Raw genomic sequence first — 17,792 nt, forward strand, 5'->3', positions numbered from 1 at the left:
GCCTCAGCAAGTACCTTAAACTCTGGACACAGTGTATCATGGTGCTTTAAGATCTATTACCAATACTAGATCACTGACCCATCACTGTGATCTGTATGCTGTGATGCAATGGACCTCTCCCTCCAACAGGGGGCTTAAGCACTGCTACACTTTTGTGTACAACGCATTGATGGACAACTCCCTGTGTATCTCTGTTCCTTACTGACCAGATCAGTCACTCAATATAGTCTTCATTCACAGTCGCTGTTGTCCTTGTCTGTTCCTAAGGCTAGAACTGAGATGGAGAAACAATATTTTTCCCATAATGCCCCTTCATCCCGGAATATGCTTCAAATTATATTAATGTTAAGGGAGTTAGTGTCCTTGCCTGTTTTTAAGACTCTGATCGACAACACTTTGTGACAACTGCAGTTGTTTCTAATCTTCAATTGTATCTGTAACTTGTGACACTTTGTCTTTTGTGTGTATTTAGTATTTTATTTTTTATTTTTTTTATTTTTTTTACCTCAATGGGTCTTACCTGGTTAAATAAAGGTTAAATACATTTTTTATTATCATAACAGTATCAGGTTGGTAAACTAACTAACCTAAACTATGAGGTGATAGAAGACAGCCCACCACTATCTGACCTATTAATGGATCCTCTCATCTCTCTAATGATCCCAGCTCTACCTACTGTACAGTACAACACACAGTGCAGATCAGAGCTGCTTACATTTCTGATCTTGCGGAATAAGTAAAAAGAGAGAGAGAGGGGGAAACAGAAAGACAGGAGGAGAGAGGGAAACAGAAAGACAGGAAGAGAGGGGGAAACAGAAAGGCAGGGGGAAACAGAAAGACAGGAGGAGAGGGGGAAACAGAAAGACAGGAAGAGAGGGGGAAACAGAAAGGCAGGGGGAAACAGAAAGACAGGAGGAGAGGGGGAAACAGAAAGACAGGAAGAGAGGGGGAAACAGAAAGGCAGGGGAAAACAGAAAGACAGGAGGAGAGGGGGAAACAGAAAGACAGGAAGAGAGGGGGAAACAGAAAGGCAAGAGGAGAGGGGGAAACAGAAAGACAGGAGGAGAGGAGAAACAGAAAGACAGGAGGAGAAGGGAAACAGAAAGACAGGAGGAGAAGGGAAAACAGAAAGACAGGAGGAGAGGAGAAACAGAAAGACAGGAGGAGAAGGGAAAACAGAAAGACAGGAGGAGAGGAGAAACAGAAAGACAGGAGGAGAAGGGAAAACAGAAAGACAGGAGGAGAGGAGAAACAGAAAGACAGGAGGAGAGGGGGAAACAGAAAGACAGGAGGAGAGGGGGAAACAGAAAGACAGGAAGAGAGGGGGAAACAGGAAGGCAGGGGGAAACAGAAAGACAGGAGGAGAGGGGGAAACAGAAAGACAGGAGGAGAGGAGAAACAGAAAGACAGGAGAAGAGGGGAAAACAGAAAGACAGGAAGAGAGGAGAAACAGAAAGACAGGAGGAGAGGGGGAAACAGAAAGGCAGGGGGAAACAGAAAGACAGGAGGAGAGGAGAAACAGAAAGACAGGAGGAGAGGGGGAAACAGAAAGGCAGGGGGAAACAGAAAGACAGGAGGAGAGGGGGAAACAGAAATGCAAGAGGAGAGGAGAAACAGAAAGACAGGAAGAGAGGGGGAAACAGAAAGGCAGGGGGAAACAGAAAGACAGGAGGAGAGAGGGAAACAGAAAGACAGGAGAAGAGGGGAAAACAGAAAGACAGGAAGAGAGGAGAAACAGAAAGGCAGGAGGAAACAGAAAGACAGGAGGAGAGGGGGAAACAGAAAGACAGGAGGAGAGGGGGAAACAGAAAGACAGGAGGAGAGGGGGAAACAGAAAGACAGGAGGAGAGGGGTAAACAGAAAGACAGGAAGAGAGGGGGAAACAGAAAGACAGGAGGAGAGGGGGAAACAGAAAGACAGGAGGAGAGGGGTAAACAGAAAGACAGGAAGAGAGGGGGAAACAAAAAGACAGGAGGAGAGGGGGAAACAGAAATGCAAGAGGAGAGGAGAAACAGAAAGACAGGAGAAGAGGGGAAAACAGAAAGACAGGAAGAGAGGAGAAACAGAAAGGCAGGGGGAAACAGAAAGACAGGAGGAGAGGGGGAAACAGAAAGACAGGAGGAGAGGGGGAAACAGAAAGACAGGAGGAGAGGGGGAAACAGAAAGACAGGAAGAGAGGGGGAAACAGAAAGACAGGAGGAGAGGGGAAACAGAAAGACAGGAAGAGAGGGGGAAACAGAAAGACAGGAAGAGAGGGGGAAACAGAAAGACAGGAAGAGAGGGGAAACAGAAAGACAGGAAGAGAGGGGGAAACAGAAAGACAGGAGGAGAGGGGGAAACAGAAAGACAGGAAGAGAGGGGGAAACAGAAAGACAGGAAGAGAGGGGGAAACAGAAAGACAGGAGGAGAGGGGGAAACAGAAAGACAGGAAGAGAGGGGGAAACAGAAAGACAGGAAGAGAGGGGAAACAGAAAGACAGGAAGAGAGGGGGAAACAGAAAGACAGGAGGAGAGGGGGAAACAGAAAGACAGGAGGAGAGGGGGAAACAGAAAGACAGGAAGAGAGGGGGAAACAGAAAGACAGGAAGAGAGGGGAAACAGAAAGACAGGAAGAGAGGGGGAAACAGAAAGACAGGAGGAGAGGGGGAAACAGAAAGACAGGAAGAGAGGGGAAACAGAAAGACAGGAAGAGGGGAAACAGAAAGACAGGAAGAGAGGGGGAAACAGAAAGACAGGAGGAGGGGAAACAGAAAGACAGGAAGAGAGGGGGAAACAGAAAGACAGGAAGAGAGGGGAAACAGAAAGACAGGAAGAGAGGGGGAAACAGAAAGACAGGAAGAGAGGGGGAAACAGAAAGACAGGAGGAGGGGAAACAGAAAGACAGGAGGAGGGGAAACAGAAAGACAGGAAGAGAGGGGGAAACAGAAAGACAGGAGGAGGGGAAACAGAAAGACAGGAAGAGAGGGGGAAACAGAAAGACAGGAAGAGAGGGGGAAACAGAAAGACAGGAAGAGAGGGGGAAACAGAAAGACAGTAGGAGGGGAAACAGAAAGACAGGAAGAGAGGGGGAAACAGAAAGACAGGAAGAGAGGGGAAACAGAAAGACAGGAGGAGGGGAAACAGAAAGACAGGAAGAGAGGGGAAACAGAAAGACAGGAAGAGAGGGGGAAACAGAAAGACAGTAGGAGGGGAAACAGAAAGACAGGAAGAGAGGGGGAAACAGAAAGACAGGAAGAGAGGGGGAAACAGAAAGACAGGAGGAGGGGAAACAGAAAGACAGGAAGAGAGGGGAAACAGAAAGACAGGAAGAGAGGGGAAACAGAAAGACAGGAAGAGAGGGGGAAACAGAAAGACAGGAGGAGGGGAAACAGAAAGACAGGAAGAGAGGGGAAACAGAAAGACAGGAAGAGAGGGGGAAACAGAAAGACAGTAGGAGGGGAAACAGAAAGACAGGAAGAGAGGGGGAAACAGAAAGACAGGAAGAGAGGGGGAAACAGAAAGACAGGAAGAGAGGGGGAAACAGAAAGACAGGAAGAGGGGGAAACAGAAAGACAGGAAGAGAGGGGAAACAGAAAGACAGGAAGAGAGGGGGAAACAGAAAGACAGGAAGAGAGGGGAAACAGAAAGACAGGAAGAGAGGGGGAAACAGAAAGACAGGAAGAGAGGGGGAAACAGAAAGACAGGAAGAGAGGGGAAACAGAAAGACAGGAAGAGAGGGGAAACAGAAAGACAGGAGGAGGGGAAACAGAAAGACAGGAAGAGAGGGGGAAACAGAAAGACAGGAAGAGAGGGGAAACAGAAAGACAGGAAGAGAGGGGGAAACAGAAAGACAGTAGGAGGGGAAACAGAAAGACAGGAAGAGAGGGGGAAACAGAAAGACAGGAAGAGAGGGGGAAACAGAAAGACAGGAAGAGAGGGGGAAACAGAAAGACAGGAAGAGAGGGGAAACAGAAAGACAGGAAGAGAGGGGGAAACAGAAAGACAGGAAGAGAGGGGGAAACAGAAAGACAGGAAGAGAGGGGAAACAGAAAGACAGGAAGAGAGGGGAAACAGAAAGACAGGAGGAGGGGAAACAGAAAGACAGGAAGAGAGGGGGAACAGAAAGACAGGAAGAGAGGGGGAAACAGAAAGACAGAAGGAGAGGGGGAAACAGAAAGACAGAAGGAGAGGAGAAACAGAGAGACAGAAGGAGAGGGGGAACAGAAAGACAGGAGGAGAGGGGGAACAGAAAGACAGAAGGAGAGGGGGAACAGAAAGACAGGAGGAGAGGGGGAACAGAAAGACAGGAAGAGAGGGGAAACAGAAAGACAGGAAGAGAGGGGGGACAGAAAGACAGGAAGAGAGGGGAAACAGAAAAACAGGAAGAGAGGAGAAACAGAAAGACAGGAAGAGAGGGGGAAACAGAAAGACAGGAGGAGGGGAAACAGAAAGACAGGAGGAGGGGAAACAGAAAGACAGGAAGAGAGGGGGAAACAGAAAGACAGGAGGAGGGGAAACAGAAAGACAGGAGGAGGGGAAACAGAAAGACAGGAAGAGAGGGGGAACAGAAAGACAGGAAGAGAGGGGAAACAGAAAAACAGGAAGAGAGGGGAAACAGAAAGACAGGAGGAGGGGAAACAGAAAGACAGGAAGAGAGGGGGAAACAGAAAGACAGGAAGAGAGGGGGAAACAGAAAGACAGGAAGAGAGGGGGAAACAGAAAGACAGGAGGAGGGGAAACAGAAAGACATGAAGAGAGGGGAAACAGAAAGACAGGAAGAGAGGGGAAACAGAAAGACAGGAAGAGAGGGGGAAACAGAAAGACAGGAGGAGAGGGGGAAACAGAAAGACAGGAGGAGAGGGGGAAACAGAAAGACAGGAAGAGAGGGGGAAACAGAAAGACAGGAAGAGAGGGGGAAACAGAAAGACAGAAGGAGAGGGGGAACAGAAAGACAGGAAGAGAGGGGAAACAGAAAGACAGGAAGAGAGGGGGAAACAGAACGACAGGAAGAGAGGGGGAAACAGAACGACGGGAAGAGAGGGGGAAACAGAAAGACAGGAGGAGGGGAAACAGAAAGACAGGAGGAGGGGAAACAGAAAGACAGGAAGAGAGGGGAAACAGAAAGACAGGAAGAGAGGGGGAAACAGAAAGACAGGAAGAGAGGGGGAAACAGAAAGACAGGAAGAGAGGGGGAAACAGAAAGACAGGAGGAGGGGAAACAGAAAGACAGGAAGAGAGGGGGAACAGAAAGACAGGAAGAGAGGGGAAACAGAAAGACAGAAGGAGAGGGGGAACAGAAAGACAGAAGGAGAGGAGAAACAGAAAGACAGAAGGAGAGGGGGAAACAGAAAGGCAGGGGGAAACAGAAAGACAGAAGAAGAGGGGAAAACAGAAATACAAGAGGAGAGGGGGGACAGAAAGACAGGAGGAGAGGAGAAACAGAAAGACAGGAGGAGAGGAGAAACAGAAAGACAGAAGGAGAGGGGGAACAGAAAGACAGAAGGAGAGGGGGAACAGAAAGACAGGAGTAGAGGGGAAACAGAAACACAGAAGGAGAGGGGGAACAAAAAGACAGGAGAAGAGGGGAAAACAGAAATACATGAGGAGAGGGGGAACAGAAAGACAGGAAGAGAGGAGAAACAGAAAGACAGGAGGAGAGGAGAAACAGAAAGACAGAAGGAGAGGGGGAACAGAAAGACAGAAGGAGAGGGGGAACAGAAAGACAGGAGTAGAGGGGAAACAGAAACACAGAAGGAGAGGGGGGACAAAAAGACAGGGGGAGAGGGGAAACAGAAAGACAGAAGTAGAGGGGAAACAGAAAGACATGAGGAGAGGGAAAACAGAAAGACATGAGGAGAGGGGGAAACAGAAAGACATGAGGAGAGGGGGAAACAGAAAGACAAGAGGAGAGGAGAAACAGAAGAGGAGAGGAGAAACAGAAGAGGAGAGGAGAAACAGAAAGACAAGAGGAGAGGGAAAACAGAAATACATGAGGAGAGGGGGATCAGAAAGACAGGAGGAGAGGAGAAACAGAAAGACAGAAGGAGAGGGGGAAACAGAAATACAGAAGGAGAGGGGGAAACAGAAAGACAGAAGGAGAGGGGGAAACAGAAAGACAGAAGGAGAGGGGGAAACAGAAATACAGAAGGAGAGGGGGAAACAGAAAGACAGAAGGAGAGGGGGAAACAGAAAGACAGAAGGAGAGGGGGAAACAGAAAGACAGAAGGAGAGGGGGAAACAGAAAGACAGAAGGAGAGGGGGAAACAGAAAGACAGAAGGAGAGGGGGAAACAGAAAGACAGAAGGAGAGGGGGAAACATGAGGAGAAAGAAATGAAAAGTAATGTCAAGTAAAATATATTGGGTCAGGAAAATCCTCCTCTAAGGTAGCCATGGCAACAGACTAAGAAACAGGGAGGAAGTCCCTCCTTGTACAGTACCATCTGTGCTGCACAGGAGAGACAGAGAGGGGGAGGGAGGAAGGGAAAGAGAGAGAAAGAGGGGAGGGAGGAAGGGAGAGATAGAGAGGGGGAAGGGAGGAAGGGAGGGAGAGAGAGGGGGGAGGAAGGGAGGGAGAGAGAGAGAGGGGGGAGGGAGAGAGAGAGAGAGAGAGAGGAAGGGAGAGAGAGAGAGGGGAAGGGAGGAAGGGAGAGAGAGGGGGGGAAGGGAGGGAGAGAGAGAGGGGGAGGAAGGGAGGAAGGGAGAGAGAGAGGGGGAGGGAGGAAGGGAGAGAGAGGGGGATAGAGGGGGAAGGGAGGGAAGGGAGGGAGGAAGGAAGGGCGAGAGATAGAGGGGGGAGGGAGAGAGAGAGAGAGAGGAAGGGAGAGAGAGAGAGAGAGGAAGGGAGGGAGAGAGAGAGAGAGAGGAAGGGAGGGAGAGAGGGGAGGAAGGGAGGAAGGGAGAGAGAGAGGGGGAAAGAAGGAGGGAGGAAGGGAGAGAGAGGGGGATAGAGGGGGAAGGGAGGGAGGAAGGAAGGGCGAGAGATAGAGGGGGAGGAAGAAAGGGAGAGAGAGATAGGGGGAGGGAGAAAGGGAGAGAGAGGGGGAGGGAGAAAGGGAGAGATAGGCATTCATCCTATACAAGGATGACAATATGTAGTATCTACATTAAACAAAACATATGCTAAAAAAGCATTTACAGCAAAGACTTCTCTGACTAACAACTTGATCTGGGCTACAGAGGGGGAAAAATTGTGAAATCTCTCAGCCATCCTGCCCTGCTGCTCATGCTTATCCGCATGCTAGACAATTACGTCATCCAAACAAGCTCTGACTCCTGAATGCATTTAGTCTCCAGTGTAACTGAGTCTAAACCGGCAAGTAGATGTGGTAGTCACTATGATCATCATTTCAAAATGGGTTGACATTGTTACAAGGTTTCCTGCCTCCCTTCCCCCAACAGGTTGACAGTCAGCCTGGCCAGACAGACAGGGCTAATGGGGGAGCAGCAGGAGAGGAGAGCACTGCAGAGAAGATGTTAGATATGGAGGGGACAGTGAGAAAGCCGTGAGGAGGCCATTAAAAGATAAATCCATAAATTAGAGAAAGGAGGGAAGAAGAGAGGGGGGAAGTAGAGAGGAGGGAAGGAGAGCGTGTGGAAGGAGAGAGGGGGGAAGTAGAGAGGAGGGAAGGAGAGAGGAGGGAAGGATGGAATAGAGGGATAGCACGAGTGGGAACGTAACTTGTTTCCTTGTTCTTTAACTTCTTTGTGATAGGGGGCAGCATTTTCACTTTTGGATGAATTGCGTGCCCATAGTGAACTGCCTCCTACTCTGTCCCAGATGCTAATATATGCATATTATTATTACTATTGGATATAAAACACTCTGAAGTTTCTAAAACTGTTTGAATGATGTTTGTGAGTATAACAGAACTCATATGGCAGGCAAAAACCTGAGAAAAAATCCAAACAGGAAGTGAGAATTCTGAGACTGGTCAATGTTCAACTCATCACCTATTCAATTCCCTGTAAGATATGGATCTGTTTGCACTTCCTATGCCTTCCACTAGATGTCAACAGTCTGTAGAACGTGGAATGACGCCTCTACTGTGATGTGGGGCCGGATGGGAGGTGTTTCAGTCATTGGTCTGCCAATTCCTGGTCACGCGCGTTCCAAACGATATCGTCTTGCTTTCCATAACTTCTAGAGACACAAAGGAATTCTCCGGTTGGAACATTATTGGATAGTTATGATAACAACATCCCGAAGATTGATTCTCTACTTAGTTTGACCAGTTTATTCGACCTGTTATATAACTTTTTAAAGTTTTCGTCCGAGTTCACATGCATCTGCGCGAGCGTTTGGACATGTGCTCAAAACATGCTAGCAAAAGTAGCTACTTAGACATAAGTAATGGACATTATCGAACAAAACAATGATTTATTGTGGAACTAGGATTCCTGTGAGTACATTCTGATGAAGATCATCAAAGGTAAGGGAATATTTATGATGTAATTTCATATTTCTGTTGACTCCAACATGGCGGAGAAATGTTGTTTTATCTGAGCGCTGTCTCAGATTATTGCATGCTGTGCTTTTTTCGTAAAGTTTTTTTTAAATCTGACACAGCGGTTGCATTAAGAACAAGTGTATCTTTAATTCTATGTAAAACATGTATCTTTCATCAAAGTTTATGATGAGTATTTCTGTTATTTGACGTGGCTCTCTGCAATTTCTCCGGATATTTTGGAGGCATTTCTGAACATGGCGCAAATGTAAACCGAGATTTGTGGATATAAATATGCACATTATTGAACAAAACATAAATGTATTGTGTAACATGATGTCCTATGAGAGTCATCTGATGAATATCATCAAAGGTTAGTGATTAATTTTATCTCTATTTCTGCTTTTTGTGACTACTATATTTGGATGGGTAAATGGCTGTGTTTTTCTGTGGCTATGTACTGAGCTAACATAATCGTTTGGTGTGCTTTCGCCGTAAATTATTTTTGAAATCAGACATGTTGCCTGGATTCACAATATGTGTAGCTTTAATTTGGTGTCTTTCATGTGTGATTTCATGAAAGATAGATTTTTATAGTAATATATTTGAATTTTTTCTGGCATTTGGCCAAGTGGGACGCTCCCGTCCCACATATCCCAGAGAAGTTAAAGTGAATAAGTAAAAGTGAGAAAAACGAAGTCTGTGGAGCTACACTGTTGTACAATCAATATGTCCTTAGTGAGGACTGGAGAGAAACATTTAAACAGGACGGAGGTGTGTGTGTCTGGGTGTGTGTGTGACTCTTGATAAAGAGAGAGCCATCGTCCGTTGTCTCTCACATAAACACTTTCTTTAAGCAACACTGCAGTCAGTGACCCTACAACCTCAGACAGACAACTCAGCCTTTCACACACCACTTTATCTCCTCTGACACTAAAAAAACATCTTGCTTCTCTTAACCCTCAATACAACCGATACAGAAAGCAGGCTGTTGCTTTGTGCTAAAAACAGCCATGCCACTCACTCACAGAGATCAAACTGAACTGTCCAATGGATAGGCACTCCTGCGCTGTTGCTAGGCTGCTCTCCCTCCCTCCATCTCTCTCTCTCTTTCTCTCCCTCCCTCCCTCTCTCCCTCTCCCGCTCTGGAAGACATAACACAGAAAAATCGCTGAATAATACATTCTAACTCAATAAACGGGGAGACAGCAGCTGCACTCAGACAGAGAACCCCTTGTCTGGGTCTCTCTCTTTCTGCAGGGGATGCTGGTAAGACACACACACACAAACAAGTAGACACACAACACACAGACACACACACATGCACGCACACAAACAATATTTACAAAGCCTAGCCACAGTGCTAAGGCTATCCACCCGAAATAGCTGCATCACAACTGTGTGGTTAATGGTGTGTGTCTGTCTGTGGTAGTACTGCTGTCTCTGGGCAGAGGTGAGAGGGGCCACAGACAGGGAGCAGCTGCAGTGGTTCTGTGTAGAGGGGCAGGGCCACATTAGCAGAGAGACAGCTAGTCACTGGTACAGAGTAGAGGGACAGCTAGTCAGCAGTAGAGAGTAGGGCGACAGCTAGTCAGCAGTAGAGAGTAGGGGGACAGCTAGTCAGCAGTAGAGAGTAGAGGGACAGCTAGTCACTGGTACAGAGTAGAGGGACAGCTAGTCACTGGTACAGAGTAGAGGGACAGCTAGTCACTGGTACAGAGTAGAGGGACAGCTAGTCACCGGTACAGAGTAGAGGGACAGCTAGTCAGCAGTAGACAGTAGAGGGACAGCTAATCAGCAGTAGAGAGTAGAGGGACAGCTAGTCAGCAGTAGAGAGTAAAGGGACAGCTAGTCAGCAGTATAGAGTAAAGGGACAGCTAGTCAGCAGTACAGAGTAAAGGGACAGCTAGTCAGCAGTACAGAGTAAAGGGACAGCTAGTCAGCAGTACAGAGTAAAGGGACAGCTAGTCAGCAGTACAGAGTAAAGGGACAGCTAGTCAGCAGTACAGAGTACAGGGACAGCTAGTCAGCAGTACAGAGTAAAGGGACAGCTATTCAGCAGTAGAGAGTAAAGGGACAGCTTGTCAGCAGTACAGAGTAAAGGGACAGCTAGTCAGCAGTAGAGAGTAAAGGGACAGCTAGTCAGCAGTACAGAGTAAAGGGACAGCTAGTCAGCAGTAGAGAGTAAAGGGACAGCTAGTCAGCAGTACAGAGTAAAGGGACAGCTAGTCAGCAGTACAGAGTACAGGGACAGCTAGTCAGCAGTACAGAGTACAGGGACAGCTAGTCAGCAGTACAGAGTAGAGGGACAGTTAGTCAGCAGTACAGAGTAAAGGGACAGCTAGTCAGCAGTAGAGAGTAAAGGGACAGCTTGTCAGCAGTAGAGAGTAAAGGGACAGCTAGTCAGCAGTACAGAGTAAAGGGACAGCTAGTCAGCAGTAGAGGGTAGAGGGACAGCTTGTCAGCAGTAGAGAGTAGAGGGACAGTTAGTCAGCAGTACGGAGTAAAGGGACAGCTAGTCAGCAGTAGAGGGTAGAGGGACAGCTAGTCAGCAGTAGAGGGTAGAGGGACAGCTTGTCAGCAGTAGAGAGTAGAGGGACAGTTAGTCAGCAGTAGACAGTAGAGGGACAGCTAATCAGCAGTAGAGAGTAGAGGGACAGCTAATCAGCAGTAGAGAGTAGAGGGACAGTTAGTCAGCAGTAGACAGTAGAGGGACAGCTAGTCAGCAGTAGAGGGTAGAGGGACAGCTTGTCAGCAGTAGAGAGTAAAGGGACAGCTAGTCAGCAGTAGAGGGTAGAGGGACAGCTTGTCAGCAGTAGAGAGTAGAGGGACAGCTAGTCAGCAGTAGAGGGACAGCTTGTCAGCAGTAGAGGGACAGCTAGTCAGCAGTAGAGGGTAGAGGGACAGCTTGTCAGCAGTAGAGAGTAAAGGGACAGCTAGTCAGCAGTACAGAGTAAAGGGACAGCTAGTCAGCAGTAGAGGGTAGAGGGACAGCTTGTCAGCAGTAGAGAGTAGAGGGACAGTTAGTCAGCAGTACAGAGTAAAGGGACAGCTAGTCAGCAGTAGAGGGTAGAGGGACAGTTAGTCAGCAGTAGAGAGTAAAGGGACAGCTAGTCAGCAGTAGAGAGTAAAGGGACAGCTAGTCAGCAGTAGAGAGTAAAGGGACAGCTAGTCAGCAGTAGAGGGTAGAGGGACAGTTAGTCAGCAGTAGAGAGTAAAGGGACAGCTAGTCAGCAGTAGAGAGTAAAGGGACAGCTAGTCAGCAGTAGAGAGTAAAGGGACAGTTAGTCAGCAGTAGAGGGTAGAGGGACAGTTAGTCAGCAGTAGAGAGTAGAGGGACAGCTAGTCAGCAGTAGAGAGTAAAGGGACAGCTAGTCAGCAGTAGAGGGTAGAGGGACAGTTAGTCAGCAGTACAGAGTAAAGGGACAGCTAGTCAGCAGTAGAGGGTAGAGGGACAGTTAGTCAGCAGTACAGAGTAAAGGGACAGCTAGTCAGCAGTAGAGGGTAGAGGGACAGCTAGTCAGCAGTACAGGGTAGAGGGACAGTTAGTCAGCAGTACAGAGTAAAGGGACAGCTAGTCAGCAGTAGAGGGTAGAGGGACAGTTAGTCAGCAGTACAGAGTAAAGGGACAGCTAGTCAGCAGTAGAGGGTAGAGGGACAGTTAGTCAGCAGTACAGAGTAAAGGGACAGCTAGTCAGCAGTACAGAGTAAAGGGACAGCTAGTCAGCAGTAGAGAGTAAAGGGACAGCTTGTCAGCAGTAGAGAGTAAAGGGACAGTTAGTCAGCAGTACAGAGTAGAGGGACAGTTAGTCAGCAGTACAGAGTAAAGGGACAGCTAGTCAGCAGTAGAGGGTAGAGGGACAGCTTGTCAGCAGTAGAGAGTAGAGGGACAGTTAGTCAGCAGTAGAGGGACAGCTAGTCAGCAGTACAGAGTAAAGGGATAAATTACCTGAATTGATGCGATAACGATAAAAAGAAAGATATGTTTATAACATTAATGTGGACTTTTTAAATTATATTTTAAACTACTACTACCCATCAATTGTCCTATTAACAATCACCCATATTAGCAAACTCATTTCACTTCAAACTTCACATTTCTCTAGTATAGGCTACTTATTGTAATGAACGATATCAGGAAAATGCCTGCGATAAGTGATCAGTATGATCGTTGTCGATAATGTTTGGTTTATTGTCCCAGCTCTACCTCAGAACTGATTCATAGATAGCAAGGAGAAAGGTACAGAGGCAAGGAGAAAGGTACAGAGGCAAGGAGAAAGGTACAGAGGCAAGGAGAAAGGTACAGAGGCAAGGAGAAAGGTACAGAGGCAAGGAGAAAGGTACAGAGGCAAGGAGAAAGGTACAGAGGGTGGGTGTGGCTGAAGAGTTCCTGGTCTTGACAAATCTTTTAAAACAGCTTACAAGTCAACTTCCCCTTCACAGGTCCAATATAATATACAAAGTGTACAAAACATTAGGAACACTTTCCTAATATTGAGTTGCAACCCCTTTTGCCCTCAGAACAGCCTCAATTCATTGGAGCATGAACTCTACAAGGACTTAAAAGCGTTCCACAGGGATGCTGGCCCATGTTGACTCCAATGCCTCCCACAGTTGTGTCAAGTTGGCTGTATGTCCTTTGGGTGGTGGACATTTCTTAATACACACAGGAAACTGTTGAGCGTTAAAACCCCAGCAACGTTGCACTTCTTGACACACTCAAACCGGTGCGCCTGGCACCTACTACCATACCCCATTCAAAGGCACTTCAATCTTTTGTCTTGTCCATTCACCCTCTGAATGGCACACACACAATCCATGTCTCAATTGTCTCAAGGCTTAAAAATACTTATTTAACCTGCCTCCTCCCCTTCATCTACACTGATTGAAGTGGATTTAACAAGGGACATCAATAAGGGATCATAGCTTTCACCCGGATTCACCTTGTCAGTCTACTTCATGGAAAGAACAGGTGTTCTTCATGTTTTGTACACCCATTCACAAAACGTAAAAACTATTGTCTATTACTAATCCCTTAGCAGGCCTAGTTGATGAATTTCAAAAATGATTTACAGGTTGGTTGTGTGGTGTGTGTCTGAGAGAGAGAGTTATGAGAGAGTGTTTTCCCTTACCTCATTGTCAGACAGTGCCTGCTGTGTGTGTGTGTGTGTGTTGTTTGTGATGCTGACTGTTACCTTGAGTGAGTCGAAGCAGGCGATGACTCGGCCATTGTCCACGTGGCAGCTCCTGGCTGGGTGGGCGAACTTACACTCAGCGTCCGAGCGAGAGCAGGTACCCCTCTGAAACTCTCGACACACCTCTAGGGTCAACCACTTAGTGTCCCGGCCCATGGCCATACTTCCCATGTTGACTGCCATTACAGCCCCTCAGGACAGGAGGGGGCAAGTGGATAAGGGAGTAGGGTCTAGGGTTGGACACAATCGGGACTTAGTGCACAAACAAAAAGCACTGATGCAGACGAAAATAAATTGGAAACTCCTTGACAAGACAAGAGGAGATGAGTGTGTGAAATTTAAAAAAATACTTAGTTATACTGGATACAATGAATAAGCTGGTCCTTTGAAATTACTTTGAGTTTCTGGATATGGAGGCTGGAGTAGTGGGTTTTCTTGGGTAAGGTGCAGATCCCTGATCCACTGACGATGGGATGAGTTCTCAGAGATAGAGGTGAGCAGAGGCCAGCTCTGTGTCATCGAAAAAATAGGAAATTGGGGCACCTCACTCTGTCATGCTGAGATATGTAGTTCAGACAGGCATTGTCCTAGAGAGAGGCCTTCCAATGACAGCTTCCTCTTCTTATGTCCGTCAGTCTGTGTGTCTCTGTCTTGCTCACGCTGGTCACTCCATTCTTCAGACAGAAACCCCAAAACCACCCCAAATATCCAGAACTGTGCCACGGCTTCTGTCGCGTTTAGTATGGCTGGTCAGGCTGTTTAGAAAAAGGGAAAGATAAAAAAGCAGAAGCTTATCGACCAGTGTCCTTGTATTGATGATGAGGTGGAGGCCGGGGGGAGGTGTAGAATTTGGGGAGGTGGAGGCTGAGGGGAGGTGGCGCTGGGGGGAGGTGGGCGGATTGCAGATCAGCAGCAGGACGGATGACTCTCTGGCTGTCAGGGTCACATATAGCCTCATTCAAGGCCAAACACACACAAATAAACACACACACAGTGCTGTGCTTTGCTCTACTCTCACCTAGCAGGGCCAGGAGCCTGTCCTATGCAGACAGCAGCAGTACACAGCGGCAGCAGGCCACCAGCCAGCCAAACTCCCACAGCACTAACAGCACTGGACCGAACCAGAATGTCAGGCACCCACTCACAGTCTTCTTAGGCACTTTGGAGTTCCACTTCCTCCTCTTATTTTAGTCTCTTTCTCATCCCTCCTTCTCCACGTTTCTTCCTTCCTGGCTGTCTCTTGTCGTTTATCCTTCCGTCTTCGTCATCCTCTTCATTGACCTCTTCATGTGGCTGCCCTTTCCGTAAAAACCTGTCTTTAGGTTGCAAGAAGAGACAGATGATCAAAATTAGTCACCAGTCGGTTTAAAATAATAAAATTAAATAAAGTAAAAAATCAATTGCAGAAAAGGGTTCCAGGAAAAGCAGGCATCCTGAATGTAGAATATAACTGCATTAGTATCCAACCTACACTGTCAACTTACAACAGAAACCTATGGAGTCTAACTGGGTGATGAGGTCATGAGGTGAAAGAGAGACACACAAATAGAGCAGGCGGAGAGGGAGGCTAGTAGGGAGGCTGCAATGCACAGGAAAGGGCAAGCAATGTCTTAATTAAGAGATACAAGGAGGTAGAGGGAGGGATAGAGGGAGGGATAGAGAGAGGGAGCGATAGAGAGGGAGGGATAGAGGAAGGGATGGAGGGAGCGACAGAGAGAGGGAGGGATAGAGGGAGGGAGGGAGAAAGAGGGAGGGAACGAAAAGAAAGCTTTGCAGAGCTGAAAGTAATTGACCAACTTGACATGAATCATGCTGCGATGTGCTGAAAATGAGTATCCTTGAACCGCCACAGGCTGGCCGCTGCCGTCGCAGACAGTTATGAATATATAGAGGGGAAGGGAGTGACGAGGAAAATAGAGAAAGAGCATTTCTCCCCGACTGTAGCTGCTGTGCAGAGTGAGCCCACAGCCAATCAGCTTGAGCCTTGCAGGCAGGCAAAGAAAGTGCCTTGCCAATGAGGATAGAGGTTGCATATCGATACCCCCCACCCATCCTTGTTCCTCCCTCCATTCCTCCCTGCCTGCCTGCCTCTTTCCTCTGGCACAGCCTGTCATGTCTGAGCCTCATTTATTTTTTATTTAACCTTTATTTAACTAGGCAAGTCAGTTAAGAACAATGATGGCCTAGGAACAGTGGGTTAACTGCCTTGTTCAGGGGCAGAACGACAGATTTTTACCTTGTCGGCTCGGGGATTTGATCTAGCAACCTTTCAGTTACTGGCCCAATGCTCTAACCATTATGCTACCTGCCACCCCATGCCAGGATTTAAAGAGGAGAATAAAGAATGTCTGACTCTAAAGTCCTCTCTTTCTCTCACTCTGAAGTGTGTGTGCACCTGTGTCCTGCTCAAACTGAGGGCATCACTGTAGTGTCTGACTTCCAGAGAGGGAGAGGGAGAAAGAGAGGGATGTGAGAGGATGAGGAGAGGTTCTTACTGTATTTCTCCCAGTGAGGTGTGGTAAGGTAGGGTTAAGTGTGAGCAAGGGATGGGGGGCTTAATATAACAAAGACAATATCTGGTGAAAGTGATTGTCTTTCGACACCTTGTAGAGTCCATGCCCCAATGAATTGAGGCTATTTTGAGGGCAAAAGGGGGGGGGGGGGGGGGGGGGGTGTATTAGGAAGCTTAATGTTTTGTACGCTCAGTGTATATAGTCATAATAATAGTGAATGACTAATAATAGTGAATGACTTGATAAATAAGGGGTACATCCTAATAAACCAACATAGAAACCCCACAGTAACCCACACCACCTGGTATAAGTCAATGAGCGACACTGTGCAAACATTGGGAACTGGGAACTATTAACTAGAACGTGTACCATGGTTGACTGTAGACATGAGAGAGATGAATACATAACATGAAGGAGGCAGGAATAAGAGAGAGAGGTGAATACATAACATGAAGGAGGAAGGAATAAAAGAGAGAGGTGAATACATAACACGAAGGAGGCAGGAATAAGAGAGAGAGGTGAATACATAACACGAAGGAGGCAGGAATAAGAGAGAAAGGTGAATACATAACATGAAGGAGGCAGGAATAAGAGAGAGAGGGGAATACATAACATGAAGGAGGCAGGAATAAGAGAGAGAGGTGAATACATAACATGAAGGAGGCAGGAATAAGAGAGAGAGGTGAATACATAACATGAAGGAGGCAGGAATAAGAGAGAGAGGTGAATACATAACATGAAGGAGGCAGGAATAAGAGAGAGAGGTGAATACATAACATGAAGGAGGCAGGAATAAGAGAGAGAGGTGAATACATAACATGAAGGAGGCAGGAATAAGAGAGAGAGGTGAATACATAACATGAAGGAGGCAGGAATAAGAGAGAGAGGTGAATACATAACATGAAGGAGGCAGGAATAAGAGAGAGAGGTGAATACATAACATGAAGGAGGCAGGAATAAGAGAGAGAGGTGAATACATAACATGAAGGAGGCAGGAATAAGAGAGAGAGGTGAATACATAACATGAAGGAGGCAGGAATAAGAGAGAGAGGTGAATACATAACATGAAGGAGGCAGGAAATAAGAGAGAGAGAGGTGAATACATAACATGAAGGAGGCAGGAAATAAAAGAGAGGTGAAAAGGAGAAGGGATTGGGGCAGATACTATCGGTCCGCATGTCACTTAGCGACAGACACAGATGGAAGGAGCAGTGGGAGTGTGTCTGTGTGTATGAGAGTGTCTCTGTGTGTATGAGAGTGTCTCTGTGTGTATGAGAGTGTATCTGTGTGTATGAGAGTGTCTCTGTGTGTATGAGAGTGTCTCTGTGTGTATGAGAGTGTCTGTGTGTATGAGAGTGTATCTGTGTGTGAGAGAGTGTCTCTGTGTGTATGAGAGTGTCTCTGTGTGTGAGAGAGTGTCTCTGTGTGTATGAGAGTGTCTCTGTGTGTATGAGAGTGTCTCTGTGTGTGAGAGAGTGTCTCTGTGTGTATGAGAGTGTCTCTGTGTGTATGAGAGTGTCTCTGTGTGTATGAGAGTGTCTCTGTGTGTATGAGAGTGTCTCTGTGTGTGAGAGAGTGTCTCTGTGTGTGAGAGAGTGTCTCTGTGTGTATGAGAGTGTCTCTGTGTGTATGAGAGTGTCTCTGTGTGTATGAGAGTGTCT

General features: G+C 47.2%; 1 protein-coding gene across 1 annotated transcript in view; it reads right to left on the reverse strand.

The window, feature by feature from the left end:
• The window catches only part of mbnl3 (muscleblind-like splicing regulator 3), a 95,970-nt gene that overhangs the window by 42,878 nt on the left and 35,300 nt on the right, over positions 1-17,792 (reverse strand). Inside the window, exon 2 of the mRNA XM_039012438.1 lies at positions 13,619-14,934. Coding sequence (XP_038868366.1) covers positions 13,619-13,801 — 183 coding nt within the window. The 5' untranslated portion in view covers positions 13,802-14,934. The remainder of the gene's footprint in view (positions 1-13,618; positions 14,935-17,792) is intronic.

This window comes from Salvelinus namaycush, chromosome 17 (genome assembly GCF_016432855.1).
Source record: "Salvelinus namaycush isolate Seneca chromosome 17, SaNama_1.0, whole genome shotgun sequence".
NCBI classification, from domain to species: Eukaryota; Metazoa; Chordata; class Actinopteri; order Salmoniformes; family Salmonidae; genus Salvelinus; species Salvelinus namaycush.